The sequence below is a fragment of the Lontra canadensis genome, unplaced genomic scaffold (genome assembly GCF_010015895.1).
Source record: "Lontra canadensis isolate GAN:19392208 unplaced genomic scaffold, GSC_riverotter_1.0 scaffold28, whole genome shotgun sequence".
Taxonomy (NCBI): domain Eukaryota; kingdom Metazoa; phylum Chordata; class Mammalia; order Carnivora; family Mustelidae; genus Lontra; species Lontra canadensis.
The window spans coordinates 19,460,192-19,478,065 of NW_022631022.1; the positions used below are offsets into that span (position 1 = coordinate 19,460,192).

Below are 17,874 nucleotides of genomic sequence, written 5' to 3' on the forward strand. Positions count from 1 at the left end.
ATTCTCCTCCATGACGCTGGTGGTCAAAGGACAGATTAGTATTTCCAGTTGAACAAATTCAAACATCAGTTCAATTAATGCAATTCTATTAGAGATTGTTAAATACACAGGTATAGCACTAGGCTAAATTCTGGAAGGAGTAGTTATTCCTAAGTTATCCATGGAACACACTCCTTCACTGTTATCTTTATGCAAGATACTATGGAGGGAGAGTGCCAGACAAACTATGTCTACCTCCTAACTTCAAGGAACTAGCAGTACAGTGGTAAAGGAAGCCTGTACTGACCTGAGTAAAGAATAAAGCAGAAAATATAAATGGATACACTAATAGAAGCAGAAAGCACTTTAGGAGATAGCCCAGATGAATTCTATTGAAGGTAAAAAATTAATTGGCAGGTTTCAACAGCAGAAATGGGAAGTTTGTCACCTCCTTCAAATAACCACCTCCACCTACAAATAAAATAAAGCTCGCCTTACCCTCTCCCGGACTTTGTCCTTCAGGAGGAGGCTGATGATGGAATAGGGCACTCGGAACCATATTGGCGCTCCCACAATCAGTACTTTTTTCAAACGAGCAGGAAACGCTCCCTGTGGAGGACACACATGAAAATTTAAAGATATCAATTAAGGCACTGGAATCTGTGACTGTTCAAACCCAGAGTGTAGGTTTTCTGCTCTTTTCCCCATCCTTACCCAGCAGGGGGAGTCTAAAGCCTAGTTCAGGTTTCATTTCAGTAACTACAGAAGTGGTTAAAAATTTAAAAATTACACACCTGAAACTAATAGAACACTCTTATGTTAACTATACTGGAATTAAAATGAAAAGCTTAATAAAAAATTAAAAGATGATTTACTTTTTTTAAAAAATTTATTTATTTGACAGAGAGAAAATGAGCACAAGCAGGGAAAGCAGCAGGCAGAAGGAAAGGGAAATCAGAGGGAAAAGCAGGCTCCCCGCTGAGCAGAGAGCCTGACATGGGGCTCAATCTCAGGACACTGAAATCATGACCTGAGCCAAAGGTAGACGCTTGACCAAACTGAGCCACAGAAGTGCCCCAAAAAGTGATTTACTTTTAAAAGTTATAATGTTACCTTCTTGTCAACATTAAGCTTTATGGATCAAAAATTGATACTGACTTTTGTCAGCATAAACGTGTGCATCTTTAAGTTCTGCTTATTAAAACTTTAAGAAAGGGGTGCCTGGCTGGCTCAGTCCATGGAACCTGCAACTCTTGATCTTGGGGTCTGTGAGTTCAAGTTCCATGATGGGTGTAGTAAAATAAAATCTTGGGGCACTTCTGTGGTGCAGTTGGTTAAGCATCCAACATTTGGTTTCAGCTCACGTTGTGATCTCAGGGTTGGAAGATGAGCCCCATGTCAGGCTCTGCACTCAGAGCAGAGTGTGTTTAAGACCCTCTCTTGCTCTCCCAGGCCCAACCCCCTGCACTCTCTCTCAAATAATTAAATAAATCTTTAAAAAAATAAAATCTTGGGATGCCTGGGTGGCTTAGTTGGTTGGACGACTGCCTTCAGCTCAGGTCATGATCCCGGAATCCCGGGATCGAGTCCCACATCGGGCTCCCAGCTCCATGGGGAGTCTGCTTCTCCCTCTGACCTTCTCCTCGCTCATGCTCTCTCTCACTGTCTCGCTCTCAAATAAATAAATAAAATCTTTAAAAATAAAATAAAATAAAATCTTCTAAAAACTTTAAAAAAAATCAGATCATGAATAAACAATATGAAAGAAACAGCTCTCTTAAAACCTTTGATTCTGACTTCTGCGTGTTTATAATTATTTTTTACCCATCTCTTCATCTAGTCATGTATTCATTTATTCAGTTGATAAATATAATCTAGTGGGCACAATGAAATCTAAAGGGAAGGAGACACCCTGATTCGTACAAAGCATAAAAATAAAAAATTATTCTTTCCTAATTCACAGCTCTTGGTTTCATTTAGTTTAACATCCCAGATCTTCTCATGGGCAGGGATACCAAGTAATACTGGCATTCTAACTGGAAGAAATTATTCCCAAGGAATCAAAAAACAAACAAAAAAAAAAAAAAAAAGAGGAAATTGTAGCTAAGTATCTTCTACCATTTTCTCCCTATTCTTTTTCAAAAAAGACGGATTCTCAATTTGACATGTCACTCTCCGGCTACTCTTCCACTGATTTGGGGGGGTCCACAAACATACCCTATAGAGAATATACACTATCCAGTGTATATTCCATACTCCTCTTCACTAAAGTCTGAGAGACGATAATTTCAGGGTGCCTGGATGCCTCAGTTGGTTAAGCACCTCTTGTTTCAGCTCAGGACATGAGATGGAGCCCCGCATTGGACTCTGGGCTCCATGCAGACTTGTGCAGAGTCGACTTGAGATCCTCTCTCGCTCTCTCTCTCTGCCCCTCCCTGTGCTTGCACACGTGTGCTCACATGCATACTCTCTCTCTCTCTCTCAAATAAACAAATAAAACCTTTAAATAACAACCACAACAATTTATTTCAGGACCTAAAGAGACAAGGCACCTGCCAGGTCAAAAAACAGTCTGGAAAAATACCTAAATCTCCACAAAATGATAAATTAAAAAATGGAAGCCTTTATATCTACTTCTTCAGAGAAAAGAACTACACACTCAGGCTTGTTCCATTTAAATGACTGTATGGCATCCACATACACTGTTGATGGGAAATGGTTACATCTTCTAGAAGGCATCTAGCATTATATATCCTTAAAAATGTGCATATTCTCTGATCAAGTAATTCCATTTCTGACATTCTACCCTAAGGAAATAACCAGAAACACAAAAATTTATGAACAGAAATGTTTATTGCACCTTTTTTTTCCCCCAAAGATTTTATTTACTTACCTGACAGAGATCACAAGTAGGCAGAGAAGCAGGCAGAAAGTGAGGAGGAAGCAGGCTCCCTGCCAAGCAGAGAGTCTGATGCGGGGCTTATTTCCAGGACCCTGGGACCACGCGGAAGGCAGAGGCCCCAACCCACTGAGCCACCCTGGCGCCCCTTGCACCTTTCTTTTTGGTGGTTAAAAACAGTACTTTAAAACTGGAAAGAAGGGGTACCTGGGTGGCTCAGTCATTAATCGTCTGCCTTTGGCTCAGGTCATGATCCCAAGGTCCTGGGATCAAGCCCCCCCGTCAGTATCCCTGCTCAGCAGAGAGCCTGCTTCTCCCTCTCCCCCTGCTTGTATCCCCTCTCTCACTGTGTTTCTCTCTGTCAAGTAAAATCTTTAAGATAGATAGATAGATAGATAGATAAAACTGGAAAGAATGTATGTGTCTGAAAGGGGTAGGGCTTAACAAAATTGTATTATCCTATAATAAGATTATTATATAGGGGCGCCTGGGTGGCTCAGTGGGTTCAAGCCTCTGCTTTCGGCTCAGGTCATGATCTGAGAGTCCTAGGATCGAGCCCCGAGTCGGGATCTCTGCTCGGCAGGGAGCCTGCTTCTCCCTCCCTCTCTGCCTGCCTCTCTGCCTACTTGTGATCTCTGCCTCTGTCAAATAAATAAATAAAATCCTCAAAATTGACTTAAAAAAATTATACAACCATTAAAATTAAAATTTCAAAGACTATTTTGCAACTATGGAAAATGTTCATAATATAATCTTAATTAAACTAAACAGGACCAAAACTAACCTTAATTTTGTTTTAAAAATTATACAATTTATACTTTCACAGAGAAAAAAGATAAGAATTATATCAAAAGTTCAACAGTTTATCTCTGAAAAAATTATGAGTTAATTTTACTCTTTTATTTTCTGTAATACTTTGTATTACTTTTATTTTTTACAACCTTATTTAAAGTATTTATATTCTGGGGGGCGCCTGGGTGGTTCAGTGGGTTAAAACCTCTGCCTTCCACTCAGGTCATGATCCCAGGGTCCTGAGATCGAGCCCCACATCAGGCTCTCTGCTCAGCAGGGAGTCTGCTTCCCTTCTTCTCTGCCTACTTGTGATCTCTGTCAAATAAATAAATAAAATCATAAAAAAAAAAATGTATATCCTGGGACACCTGGGTGGCTCAGTTGGTTAACCATCTTGCCTTCGGCTCAGGTCATGCTCCCAGGGTCATGGAATCGAGTCCCATGTCTGGGTCCCTAGAACCTGCTTCTCTCTCCTCTGCTCATGCTCTCTCTCTCAAATAAATAAAATATTTTTAAAAAAGATATGAATATAAAAGTGTTGAAAAACTGTTTATTATAAAAGATTGGAAAAAATATCCAACAACACAAAAATGGTTAAATTATAGTAAATACAGGATAGACTATTATTTAGCAATTATAAATATTCATAAAATAAACTTTTTGTACTGAAATTAAACAAACATAATTAAGGGGCGCCTGGGTGGCTCAGTGGGTTAAAGCCTCTGCCTTCGGCTTGGGTCATAATCCCAGGGTCCTGGTATCGAACCCCACGTCGGGCTCTCTGCTTAGCAGGGAGCCTGCTTCCTCCTCTCTCTCTCTGCCTGACTCTCTGCCTACTTGGGATCTCTGTCTGTCAAATAAATAAATAAAATCTTTAAAAAAAAATAAACATAATTAAGATCATATTGAGGAACATCGAGAAGTGCCATATGCCAAAATGTCAACAGTGTTTATTTATGCATAATATAAATCTTGATGTGAGCTGTCCAAAATTTTCTACGATAAAAATTTTTTTCTGATTATAACAGTATTTTAAGTATAAAAGATAAATTATGAAAAAAATCATTCACCCTATAAATAATAATCAGCATAAAATTATAATGGTAAAAACATCTGATTTATAGTAACACTTGAACACATATACACTATCTCTATCCCTCTCTTTTTCTCCCTGTAAGTTACTAGTATTACAAAAAGATAATTTATCCTTGGTGTCTTCTGTGTTTTCAATACTTGAATATATTTTTTTAGCCTAGGAATAAACTACATAAGACACATAGATAAAATAACTTTAAAACTTTGTTGAAAGACATAATAAGGAGCACCTGAGTGGCTTTAGTAGGCTGAGTGTCAGACTCTTGTTTTCAGCTCAGGTCATGATCCTCAGCCCCTCCCCAGCTCATTCTCTCTCTCAAATAAATAAATCTTTAAAAAAAAATTTTTTATCATTGGATTTAGATTTAAAATTTTGACAAAGTGCAATGGCACTGGGGTATCTGAGGAAGAGGGTCAGAGACTTTTTCTTGAATTGCTTTTATAATAAAAAAAAGAAATAGGAGGTGTCTGGCTGGCTCAGTCAGTAGAGCATGCAACCCCCCTTCTTTTTTAAGTAATCACTACATTCTACATGGGACTCAAACTCACAACCCTAAGATACAGAATCTCACCCACCATCTACTGAACCAGTCAGGCATCCCTGAGCATGCGACTCTTGATCTCAGGGTTGTGAGTGTAGAGATTACTTAAAAATAAAATAAGGGTCACCTTGGTGGCTCAGTGGGCTAAGTGTCTGCCTTAACTCAAGTTATGATTCCAAGGATTTTGGGATCCAGCCCAGCGAAGGGTTCCCTGCTCAGTAGAGACTCTGCTTCTCTCTCTCCCTTTGCCTCTTCCCACACCTCATGCTCTCTCTCACTTGTTCTCTCTCTCTCAAATAAAATCTTAAAAAAAAAAAAAAATTAAAAGTACACAAAAGTCCATGTAAAAAGAATAAAAATGCAAAAAATATAGTCAAACAACTTTCAGAAAAAACAGTGTGACAGAAAGCTTGACCTATGATAGTAAACTTTAGGAGTATAATAAGTAAAACCATGCTTATATTGGTCTAGATGGGCTAGATCAATAGCCTAGAGTGTCAGAAGAGACATGCCTACCGTATGGGAATTTAGTGTAATATAAAGGTATTATCTCAAATGAGTAGGAAAAAAATGTAGTAGTTAGTAAATGTTGCCCAGATAGCTGTTTGAAAGCAAATTATTTGATCTATAATACTATATATTATATATGATATATAATTGAATAAAGCATATATAGTATATGAAAATCATTATGAAAAATAATGAAAACATAGCAGTAAGAGTAATTTTACAGTAAAGTAATTTTACAGTAAGACACTGTAAATTTGAGTAAGAAACTACAAAAAACGCTGGTAACACATACTTAATATTTTTTAATAACAACTCTTATAAATTAGTAAGAGATAAACATGTTGGTAAAAAATTGGGTAAAGTATATGAGGGCGCCTGGATGGCTCAGTAGGTTGAGCAACTGACTCCTGGTTTTGGCTCAGGTCATGATCTCAGGGTGGTGAGAGGCCTCTGGGATTCTGTCTCTCCCTCTCCCTCTGCCCTTCTCCCCCAACTTGTGTGTACTCGCTCTTGTGCACACTCTTCTCTAAAACAAATCTAAAAATCTTTTTAAAAAACTGAGTAAAGTGTATGAGAAGAAAAAAAATTTGTAAATACCTCTTGGCAATAAACATGAAAATACGCTGAAGCTCATCAGTAATAAGAGAAACACCACAAAAACACGAACATGATTAGAATCCAAACAACAAATCAATATTGATAAGACTCGTGAAAAAGGCTGTTGATGGGAGTGTAAATCTGAACTAAGTTTTTAGATGGCTACTTGGCAATATTTGCCAAAATTTAAATGTGTGAACTCTTTGACCCTACAAATCTGTTTATAGCAATTTATCCTGAAGAAATGATTGGTCAAATAGACAAAAATATGTAAAACAATACTCACTGAAGCCTTTATAATAACACAAAAAAATAGCATGAACTTCATTTTTTCTGCTTGCTATATCCATAAAAAGAATATCCTGCTGCCATTAGAAAAAGTGAGGAAAGGGGTGCCTGGCCAGCTTAGTTGCTAGAGCACGCAGCCCTTGATCTTAGGGTTGGGTGTAGAGCTTACTTTAAAAAAAAAAAAAAAAAAAGTGAGAGAGAGAAGAAATGAGTAATAGCTATATGTACTGACATAGAAGGATGACAAAGACACAACTGTTAAGTAAAAAATGGCAAGTTATAATCACTGGCCATACTACTATGCCATATTTGTAAAGAAAAAAAAATCATCTATCATCCTTATCAGTAAAAAGAACTGAATCACAGCTAAATGCCATAATAGTGACTTTAGTAATATAACGAGTGACCAATGAACTACCAGAAAACAACACACAATAATAATACCTCCTTTGTATACTCTGTTATAAAGCTCTAATAGCACTTCTAAAAATCTACTTCCACAGCAATGCCAAGTTAGATCCTAGAACAAAGCATGCACAGACTCATAGATCAATGATTTTCAAACTGCAAGTTGGCACTCAATGGGTCCTCAATTGATTTAGTAGCTTACAACTAACTTTTTAAAAATATGAATACTGAAAAATCAAAGTGACTGCACATAGTAAGGGGTAAAGCTTGTTTTGTGAAGCTTTATTGTTTTGTGTAAACATCTACACACCTTCATCCTGGGACTCTGAAATCTAAACAGCTCTGAAAACCCGAAGTTTCTTCTGAAGCTTAGTGCAAGAATTTATGGAGCAGGGGTGCCTGGGTGGCTCAGTGGATTAAGCCTCTGCCTTCGGCTCAGGTCATGATCTCAGGGTCCTGAGATCGAGCCCCACATAAGGCTCTCTGCTCAGCAGGGAGCCTGCCTCCCCCTCTCTCTGCCTGCCTCTCTGCCTATTTGTGATCTCTCTCTCTCTCTCTGTCAAATAAATAAATAAAATCTTAAAAAAAAAAAAAATTCATGGAGCAGCAAGATCTGACCTGAAATACCATAGGCTATTCATAGCCTTTATTCTTCTCCACTCATTATGAATAATACGTTTCATTGCAAAAATATTTATGTGTTTGATTATAAAGTGGTATATATACTATATTATCTTTTAAAGTTCACAAGATTACAAAAGACCTCTGGACTTCTGGGAGTTTGGGATAAGAGTGTAAGAACTTATCTATATATAGACCTCCACATGTATGTGTATAGGTTAGTGTACACATACTTTTGTGTATGAAGTCAACATGTAAACATGTAAAACCTATTTCCAACTAGACTGAGACAAAAAGTCTGAAAGTCATTGGCTAGGTGACATTTTTCAGACACTGGACATACCTCGGCCTTCATTAATTCTTATTCTACAACTCCAGGAAAGGGGCAACACTCCTTTATGACTCAGAATGTTCCTGTGCATTTCCTTTTTAATTCCTCCCACTTCACTTTTTTTTTTTTTTTTTAAGATTTTTTTTTATTTATTTATTTGACAGAGATCACAAGTAGGCAGAGAAGCAGGCAGAGAGAGATAAGATAGGAGGAGGAAGCAGACTCTCTGCTGAGCAGAGAGCCCGATGCGGGGCTCGATCCCAGGACCCCTGGGATCATGACCTGAGCCGAAGGCAGAGGCTTTAACCCACTGAGCCACCCAGGCGCCCATCCCACTTCACTTTTAAGACCATTTTGTATTCTGGGGAAGCACATATTAGTCATCATTTACAGGTGACCTTTACACTGAACATAATGTCTGAAGTTTACATCATTCCTAAGTCTCCCAAAGAATAAAGTATCCTGACCAGTGAGGGAGACTTGAGGGGCCTTCTCACAGCCTTACCTTCAGCAGGTTGAGAACTTTCTTGCCAAGATCCAGCTCAAAGTTGGTATAATTAGAACCACACATGTCATAGATAAACACCAGTCCGTTCCTCTGAGTTTCAAAGCTGTAAACCAACCATTGAACAAAAACATTTATAAGTAATAAGATGGATGAGAGAGGTTGAAAGCCTAGGGCACAAAAACAGAGTTATGGGACCAAAATAACTCTCTCCCTGAACACTGGTCTTACAAAAATATGATTCATCTTTGGTATCTGCTATACTTCTTATGATACTGTGATTTTACAATTAAAAAATATATATTTAGTCTTCAACCTGATTGGTGGCACTGAGCTCCTTTAAAACTCTTGGAATTTCCTAAGTGCAGAAAGAGTCAAAGGTGTCTTTTGTGATGTTAATGAGACAACAACTGGAATGCCCCTGGGTCCCAGAAAGAAGAGGGTGGTTGCCAGGGGAACCAACCTTGTGATTACAGAGGGTTGGTACTTTCACCCCACACGGCCTACCCTCCCCCACCTCCAGGAAAGAGAAAGGAACTAGAGATTGAGTTCAGTCTCAAATGGCCAATGATTTAGTCACTCATGCTCATGTAATGAAGCATCCATAAAAACCCAACAGGATAGGGTTTGGAGCTCTCAGATGGAGGTAGTGAAAGAGGGCCCTCTCAGAAAAGGCATGGAAGCTCTAGGGCTCTTTCACCATACCTTTTCTTATGTATCCCTTCCATCTAGCTATTTTGAGTTATGTTCTTTTATAATAAATTGGTAACCTAGTAAGTAAAATGTTTCTCTGAGTTCTGTGAGCCACTGTAGTAAATTTCACTGTACCCAAGTCGGGAAACTTCAATCTATATAGCCCATTGATAAAAAGCACAGGTGACAAACTGAACTCACTACTGGCATCGTGTGTGGGAGTTGGGGTTGGACGGGACTAGTCTTATAGGATTGAAAACCTTTAACCTGTGGGATCTATCAGGCAGTGTCAGAATTGAGCTGGAGTGTAAAACAGAGTTGGTGTCAGAGAACTGACTAGAGGTGTGGCCAAAAAAACCCACATGCAGGAACTGGAATTATGCTTCCTGATGCGTACTTATCAAGTGCCAAACTCCTAGATTGAGAATATTCCAGAACATCTAGGTTATCAAAATTTGAACTGTTTCCTCCCAGGTTTCTGAATCTGCCTATCCAAACTTCCTAACATTTCATCTTCAATTCAAAAGCTTCCTCTTCCATGAAGACCTCCCTGATAACCATGATCAAAATGTACTGCTATCCTTAAGTCCCTTGTAGCCCCATAAATCTTCCTGTGGGATTTCCTTCTGGTTCTTAAAGCATTTCAACTTTGTTTTGTTTTTGTTGTTTTAAATATTTTATTTAATTAATTTATTAATTAATTTACTTATTTGAGAGAGAGACAGAGACAGAAAGAACACAAGTGCAGGGAGGGGCAAAGGGAGAGGGAGATCATGATCTGACCCAAGTCAGACACTTAACCCACCGAGCCCCCCAGGTGCCCCAAAGCACTTCAACTCTGTATAGCCATCTGATTCTCTCCTGGAAACAAAAATGTGTTTTGTTCATCTCATTACTCCCAACAGTCCCTAGCACAATCCTTACAAATAGGTTCATGATAAATGGTTACTGAATAGAATTCAGTCGGCCTGGAAGCCCACTGCTAAGAAAATACTTCAGACCTGTGGCAAACTATGAAACAAATTCTAAGCTCAATGATGGTGAATGTAACTCTTAGGACTTGGAAGGAGAGAAACCCATACATGGTCTTAGGAAAGCATCTAGAGGGAGCCTGGCTGGCTCAGTCAGTTAATCGTCTGTCTTAGGCTCAGGTCCTGATCCCGGGGTCCTGGGATAGAATCCCGTATCAGGCTCCCTACTCAAAATGGGGGAGGGGGGGCTGCCTTTCTCTCTGCCTGCCTCTCACTCTGTCTGCTGCTCCCCCTGCTTGTGCTCTCTCTTTTCTCTGTCAAATAAATGAATAAAATCTTTAAGAAAAAAAAAAGTATTCCTCAGTTGAATCTCCTTACTGCCTAAAGGCTTCGCAAAGTTGTACTCTTCCACCAAGACAGATCCTTACCTATTTCAATCTACATGCCTAAAAGATCATTAGGAATAAATTTTGCATTTGGATTACTCACAGATGATAGCAATAGCTTTCCTACCTACTTAAAATTAGAAAATTTTTTGGCACAAAAGAATCCTGAAATCAGAGATCGCAATGTTATTTTGTATCTTAAATTTTTGGCATGGTGGAAGTACCCACCCATGAAGTAGCAATTTAAAAATCTCTAATTCTGGGATACACGCAAGTTTTCCAGCAGTTTCTGAGTTTCGGACGGTCTCGACAGGTTATAGTTAATACTAAATCTTGACTCCTTTTTTCATGATTCCAGAGAGACTATGATTCACCAAGATCAAAGATGATGTTACAAGAGTAGCACAATTACTGAGTAGACTATCCAGGTCTAGAGGCTTCTCATTACTCCACAAGGTCATCAAGGGCCAAATTCAAAGAACTATAGATTTTCCCCTCACAGCACCAGCCTATGGCAGAGGACTGAAACAAAGAGAAGTCAGTGCCAAGGGAAACAGAATTTAATAAAAAGAGGCTACAGTTAGTAATGATGCAGATTCTATATTCCTAAAAATTGCTCATCCTGTAAAGGCACATGAAATAAATACAAATGTGGTAGGATCTTTGTTTTTCTGGGTACAGAATATTAGGTTTACAATGACAGCTAATTCCTTACCAAGAATAATTGTTTTCCTACTGAGTTTGATTTCCTGAGCTAGATGCTACCTGGGAACACCAAGATGTTTAAACCACAGTCCCTGACATTTGTTTCAAAATAATTGAGAGTAGGGGATGGTGAAAGGCTATCAATGAAACAAGATTCGTTATAGATCAGTCTGAAGACAGATGATGTGTGGAAGTTTATGATACCATTTCCATGCCACCCACAGAGATCTGAGGATTTTCTATTATATAATATGAAAAAGAAGGTTCCCTGCCCTTAAAAAGCTTACAATCTAGTGGTAAACATAGAAAACAATAGTATAAGATAAATTACATCATAAACCTGTGTAAAATTCAATACAAAATAATTGGTATTATTAATAACCAATAACCAGGTTAGGGCACCTGGGTGGCTTAGTCAGTTAAGCATCTGCCTTTGACTCAGGTCATGATCTCAGGGGTCTAAGACGGAGCCCTGTGTTGGGCTCCCTGCTCAGCAGGGAGTGTGCTTCTCCCTTTGCCCCTTCCCAGCTACTCATGTTCTCAGTGAAAGTTAACATAGGAAAAAAAGAATTTCTACTCACTAGTGAGAATATTTTGCTTGGAGAAAATGTTTCACGTTTATTTATCTTATACGCACCTTCTGAATAATGAGGAGTCACTAAGGGTTTTTAAGAAAAGGGGTGGACATCATGAAAACAGTTTTAAGGGGCGCCTGGGTGGCTCAGTGGGTTAAGCCGCTGCCTTCGGCTCAGGTCATGATCTCAGGGTCCTGGGATCGAGTCCCGCATCGGGCTCTCTGCTCAGCGGGGAGCCTGCTTCCCTCCCTCTCTCTCTCTCTCTCTCTCTCTCTGCCTGCCTCTCTGTCTACTTGTGATCTCTCTCTGTCAAATAAATAAATAAAATATTTTAAAAAAAAAAAAAAGAAAGAAAACAGTTTTAAGTATGTTTACCTGTGCGGTCTTCCTGTGGGATCACACGGATTAGAAAGAGCAAACTTTGGCCACTGCCATGCCTATAGGAGTGCTTTGACTGTAAGCTGCCCATGAAGGAAGGCCAGTGAATTTTCTGATAAAGGAGACTTTCATTTATTTCTCCTGAGCTAAAGCATTTCAAAGGAACCAATGTTCTGGAAATTACACCTGAAGACCAGTCACAGGAAAGAATTGAGAAATTTCACACTTCTGATTGGGCAGTACAGTGACTCTGAAACCACTGGTCCTCTCTCCTTACCTTAGTAAACTTCTCTTTTTCAGAATAGTGCTATGTGTGGTTAGCACAAAAGCAGAAAGTAAATACTATGGAAGTAACATTAACAAGGCAGTAACAAGTGAATCAGACAGAGAGGCCCACTATAGACAACCATTTGGCTGTCCGCATCCTCTAAGTCCACGGTGTGACTGAAGTTGTGCATAGATGTCTCTCACTATCTTAGGTTTCAGCCCTCAATACATCACTTCTAGCCCAGAGGATTAGCCAATGACATCGAGCACAACAACAAACTGCAAATGGCATTCTCCAGGGAAAAAAAGAAGTACAGCAAAAGGACAACATGGTAGGGTACAATTAGCTCTGGCCAAGAGCAAAGAAACTAGGATCCTAGCCCTAACCCAATTGCGATGAGATGCGATGACTGTAAACGAGTCACGTAACTTCTTGGGGCTTCGGTTTCTTTGCCTAAAATAGTCAAATACCAATTACCTTGGAAAGGGAAGGAGAAATGACCCGAGCTGATTCTTTTTGTTCCTGAACCTGTTCATAAAGATGATTTTGCTTAACTTTGTACTTTTGGACTCTTCTCTCCTGAATGCTGATTCTCAAAATCCTGAGCTAAATGGCATTATTCCTGTTTTACAAAGAAAGTGAGGCCCCAGATTGTTTTGAAAATCAATAATAAAAAAAAAAAAAAAGAAAGAAAAGAAAATCAATATTCAGAGCAAATAAGCAGCAGGTCAACACAAGTCATTTCCCCTTCACATTCTCTCAATAAGTAATTCTCACAATGAGGATAACTAGTTAGTTGGCTTTCTCAGCTTTTATAATCCTAAAATAGAGCCAAGCAGGTAAAAATACAAAGAATACCCTCGATCTGGATAGTACCTGGAAACATGCCAAGCCCTTAAGGACATGGAATGTTTTCCATTTACAGCACTTCCCAGGGCACATTCTAGGAGCACAGTGAAGGTACTATTGAGTTAATCAACTTAGTCAAGGACTATCACTGCCCCATCTGGATACAGATCAACTAAAAGATAATCTTCATGCTCACCTATCCACAGCTCTGTCTAGCAAGTAAAACAGAGCCTGAAGTACCACATGTTGGACTGACTTGTGGGGGTGATGCAATCTGGCAGTGAAGAGGGCAATGGAGGCTCCTGTTGGGTCCCGAACATTCTAGAAGCAAATAAAATGAGAAATATTTAGAAACGAAATAGAAAATCACCACAATTACTTAGGCTTCTTATATCCTAGTCAAAAATTTCATTTGAAGAGAAGAGATGCTGGCAATACTTCTCTGCCTTGCATCAGTTACTCCAGGAAGAGAAGAATATTTATTTCATCCCATGCCTGATTCTTAGCAGCCCCTGGATCTTATTTGTGTGATAGGGAAAAACTATATTCCCTTAATTTGTCAATGGCAGAGAGATTAAAGGATGGTCTACACTGGCTGCCTAGCTAATTTCCCCAATAGGATAGCAAAAGAAACACACATCAGGGGAAAACCACAGAATACAACCATGGTTTCCATGCTCTGCCTTAAAAGTACCATTGTATACTTATTCAAAAGGCTGTGATCTCTAGGTGGAGAGAGCTAGAATCCAGTAAGGACAGGCCTCTGAACCACTGTGTACCCACCCAAAGACCTCAACTAACTGTAATGGACCAATGAAGAAACTCTGCTTGACCTACTATACAAATGATTCTCAATAATTTCACTAGAATTATTTTGTGCAAACTGCACAACTGCTTCATGTTTGCTCCTGAATGTTGAGACTTTCAGACTCAGGAAAAGGTATCTAGGAACAAAATCCAAAGAGGAAAACAGCTACAAAAGGAAGTAATGAGACACTACAAAAAGGGTTCATAAAGACTCACTAGGATGGTGAATTTCCCACTAAGGATCTCAGAACGGAGAGGTTCCTCATGAGGTTTCAGCTTCACAATGCCTTCCTTCCTTCGTGTTTCCTAAGAATAAAGCACAGCAAGATAAATTAATATGAAAATACTGTATATCCAGGAGAGCTTTATGTAAACATCAAAACTCAGAGATAAGGGACTTTAAGAAGTCAACTAATTGACTCACAAATTCCTTTGTAACACCCTTTAGGCCAACACCCTTTACCTGAATTTTCCTCCTATGCTACCTTATCAGCCTCTTATGTATGATATTTTCCTTTAAATTAGTGCCAATCCTGGGGCGCCTGGGTGGCTCAGTGAGTTAAGCCTCTGCCTTCGGCTCAGGTCATGATCCCAGAGTCCTGGGATCAAGCCCCACATGGGGCTCTCTGCTCAGCAGGGAGCCTGCTTCCTGCCCCCCCACCCCACCTGCCTATCTGACTACTGTGATCTCTGTCAAATAAATAAAGAAAATCTTTTTTTTTAATAAATAAATAAATAGATAGATAAATAAATTAGTGCCGATCCTAACCCCAAAGACCAACTAAAATGTATTGTTAGAGTGCAGGGTAAAAGTTCTTAAACATACATCAGCAGTGATAATGCAGCAAGATATTAAATATGTACCCCAAAAATGTCTGGAAACAGACATCCTCAAACATCCTCGCCATCAGTCCCCTCGACAGGTTCTCCAACAAGACCTACCATGACCTCATTTTTCTTATCTCCACAGCAAGATTCTTTAAGCTCATCCTCAGTTTCCTTATACTCAGTCTGCTACATTCTCATTGTCCCCATTCTAACTACTGCACCGAGAGCGGCCGCTCCATGGCCAGGACCTTTCTTCCTGTCAGTGAACCTAGAGGGCATTTCAGCTGTCCTTTTACATGACAAGGTTGACCACTCACCTTCCCTTTCCCCTGAGACAGTCTCTATCAGAGACAGAAAACACTCAGTTCTCCTATTTCTTCAACTACTGCTGCTAAGTCTTTTTTTTTTTTTTAAGAGAGAGTGACGTGGGAGGGACAGGGAGTGACACAGGGCCTGAGATCATGACCTGAGTTGGACACTTAACCCACTGAGCCACCTAGGTGGCTACCCACCCTTGTGGGGGTTTATTTGCACTTGCATTCAATTACTCACTCAGTTCATTCACTGGCTCAATCATTTATTCTGCAAATATCTGTAGAATTATTATGTGCCAAGCACTGAGCTAAGTGCAAGGAACATACTGGTGAATGGAACACACTAGGTCTTTGTTTATATTCTTGCCCAATCCATCCCTAAAATCAAATTCAAATGCCTTCAGAGGCAGGGCAGCAAGTGAAGACAGTATTTGTACTAGGATTACAGGAGAGTACATGCCCTACCTAAAGCACTCAAGTTCAACTTTTAAGATAATACTGAACCAAAGATAGCAAAAAGTCTGAGGTGACATTCAGCCCTACATATCTTCTCCTCACACTTTCCTAGAATGACCTCACCTTTTCTCATGGCTCTAATATTCGGCTCTACTTTGGTCACTCAAAATCTCTACTTCTGGTCCAGATTTCTTTTCTGAATCCCATTCCAACTTCTTGGAGAACATGTCTATTTGGGTATACCAATGACACTTCAGATTTAACATGACTAAACCGAACTCATGACCCTGCCTCCCCACACACCTGCACTATTTCAGTGCCCACTAAAATTAGTGAATGCTACTACCATTTATCCTGCCACCCAAGTTAAAGACCTCGGACACCTGACTCTTTCCTTATACATCAGTTTAAGCAATCCTGTTTTACCGATTTCATTTCTAGGATCTGCCCATTTTTTCCTCTATCTCCGCTGACACTAAATGACACCAAAATCATTTTGCTCCCTGTAAATACAATGGCCTTCTATTGGTCTGTTTCCAGTACAGCCCCTTCTGATCCATTCTCTAAAGCACATTGAGAAAATAGTTCCAGAATGCAAATCTGATCAACTTATTCTGCTGTATTTAACCTTCATTGAATTTCTCTGTCCTTAAAAACAAAACAAAACAGGGTGCCTGGGTGGCTCAGTGGGTTGAGGCCTCTGCCTTCGGCTCAGGTCATGATCTCAGGGTCCTGGGATCGAGCCCCGCATCGGGCTCTCTGCTCAAGCAGGGAGCCTGCTTCCTCCTCTCTCTCTGCCTGCCTCTCTGCCTATTTGTGATCTCTCTCTGTCAAATAACTAACTAACTAAATAAATAAACAAACAAACAAACAAATAAATAAACCAGATACTCTATGATCTGGCCTTGTTTACTTTCATTGCTCAATCTCTTGACATGTCCCCTCTCCCAATGAGCATTTCTGCTCAGCTCAATTTCTCTACTGTCAACTAGGAATCTAACTTGCTATTCTCTCTGTCATATTCCCCTATCTGTCCAATTCTTACTCCATTCTTCAGATCTTAATTTAGAAATAAATTCCTTCAAGATGGCTTCTTTGACCCTTCTAAGTAAATGTGCACGTAAATGTGCATCCGCACAACCAAGTAGTGCCCTATCATAACTTTCTATAACTGTCTGTCTACTTTTTCTTTCTAAATAATAATCTCTGGGGGCACCTGGGTGGCTCAGTGGGTTAAAGCCTCTGCCTTCGGCTCAGGTCATGATCTCAGGGTCCTGGGATCGAGCCCCTCATTGGGCTCTCTGCTCAGCGGGGAGCCTGCTTCCTCTCTCTCTCTCTCTGCCTGCCTCTCTGCCTACTTGTGATCTGTGTCTGTCAAATAAATAAATAAATAAATAATCTTAATTTCAAAAAAAATCTCTGCACCTGGAACATAGTATATAATAAACATCTGTTGAAAAAATGAGTTAATATTGTAGGAGATGACCCACAAGATAGGCATAAGTGAGCTTTTAGTATTGAACTAATCCTGGCATACCTTATCCTCCTTTTTCAATTTAGATAGATTCTATAGCTCTTTAGGATTTTCTGACTTCAAGGTAGGGCACCTAGATACTGATCTGCTTTTTTTTATGAGAGTGGGGAGAAGACTCAGAGAACCACTTCGGGGAGTGTGTGGCACAGAAAACAGCAACAGAGAGCCCAACTGCCACAGGGCCGGTACCTCCCCCCAAGCTACGTACTCTGTAGGAGTGGAACAACTCTATGGCGCGTAGCACATCAAACTTCCGGGCCATGAGGAACTTGACAGCCACATTCCAAGAGAGGGGGGAAACATTGTACTGAACTGTCCACTTGTTAATCTCTTCAAGAAACTGCTTGGTTGCCTGTTTGACAAAGAAAATAAAGAAAATTTAGTTATTAGGGAACATATTTATGGAAACAAAAAACAAGCAAGAAAAAAATATCATCCCTTCCTCAAGCAAGTCTGAACCCAATGTTTCCTACAGGGAGCAAGGAAAGATAAAAGCTGGAAAACAGGTCTGAAAGCAGAAATAGTTAAAATTCATACTATGCA

At 39.7% G+C, this 17,874-nt stretch overlaps 1 protein-coding gene across 1 annotated transcript in view; it reads right to left on the reverse strand.

The window, feature by feature from the left end:
- PTPN9 (protein tyrosine phosphatase non-receptor type 9) overlaps positions 1–17,874 on the reverse strand; it is an 81,901-nt gene that overhangs the window by 23,317 nt on the left and 40,710 nt on the right. Inside the window, exons 2-6 of the mRNA XM_032865102.1 lie at positions 17,540–17,683; positions 14,416–14,505; positions 13,589–13,713; positions 8,568–8,673; positions 478–588 (exon numbers count right to left, since the gene is read on the reverse strand). Of these exons, the coding sequence (XP_032720993.1) occupies positions 478–588; positions 8,568–8,673; positions 13,589–13,713; positions 14,416–14,505; positions 17,540–17,683 (576 nt within the window). The remainder of the gene's footprint in view (positions 1–477; positions 589–8,567; positions 8,674–13,588; positions 13,714–14,415; positions 14,506–17,539; positions 17,684–17,874) is intronic.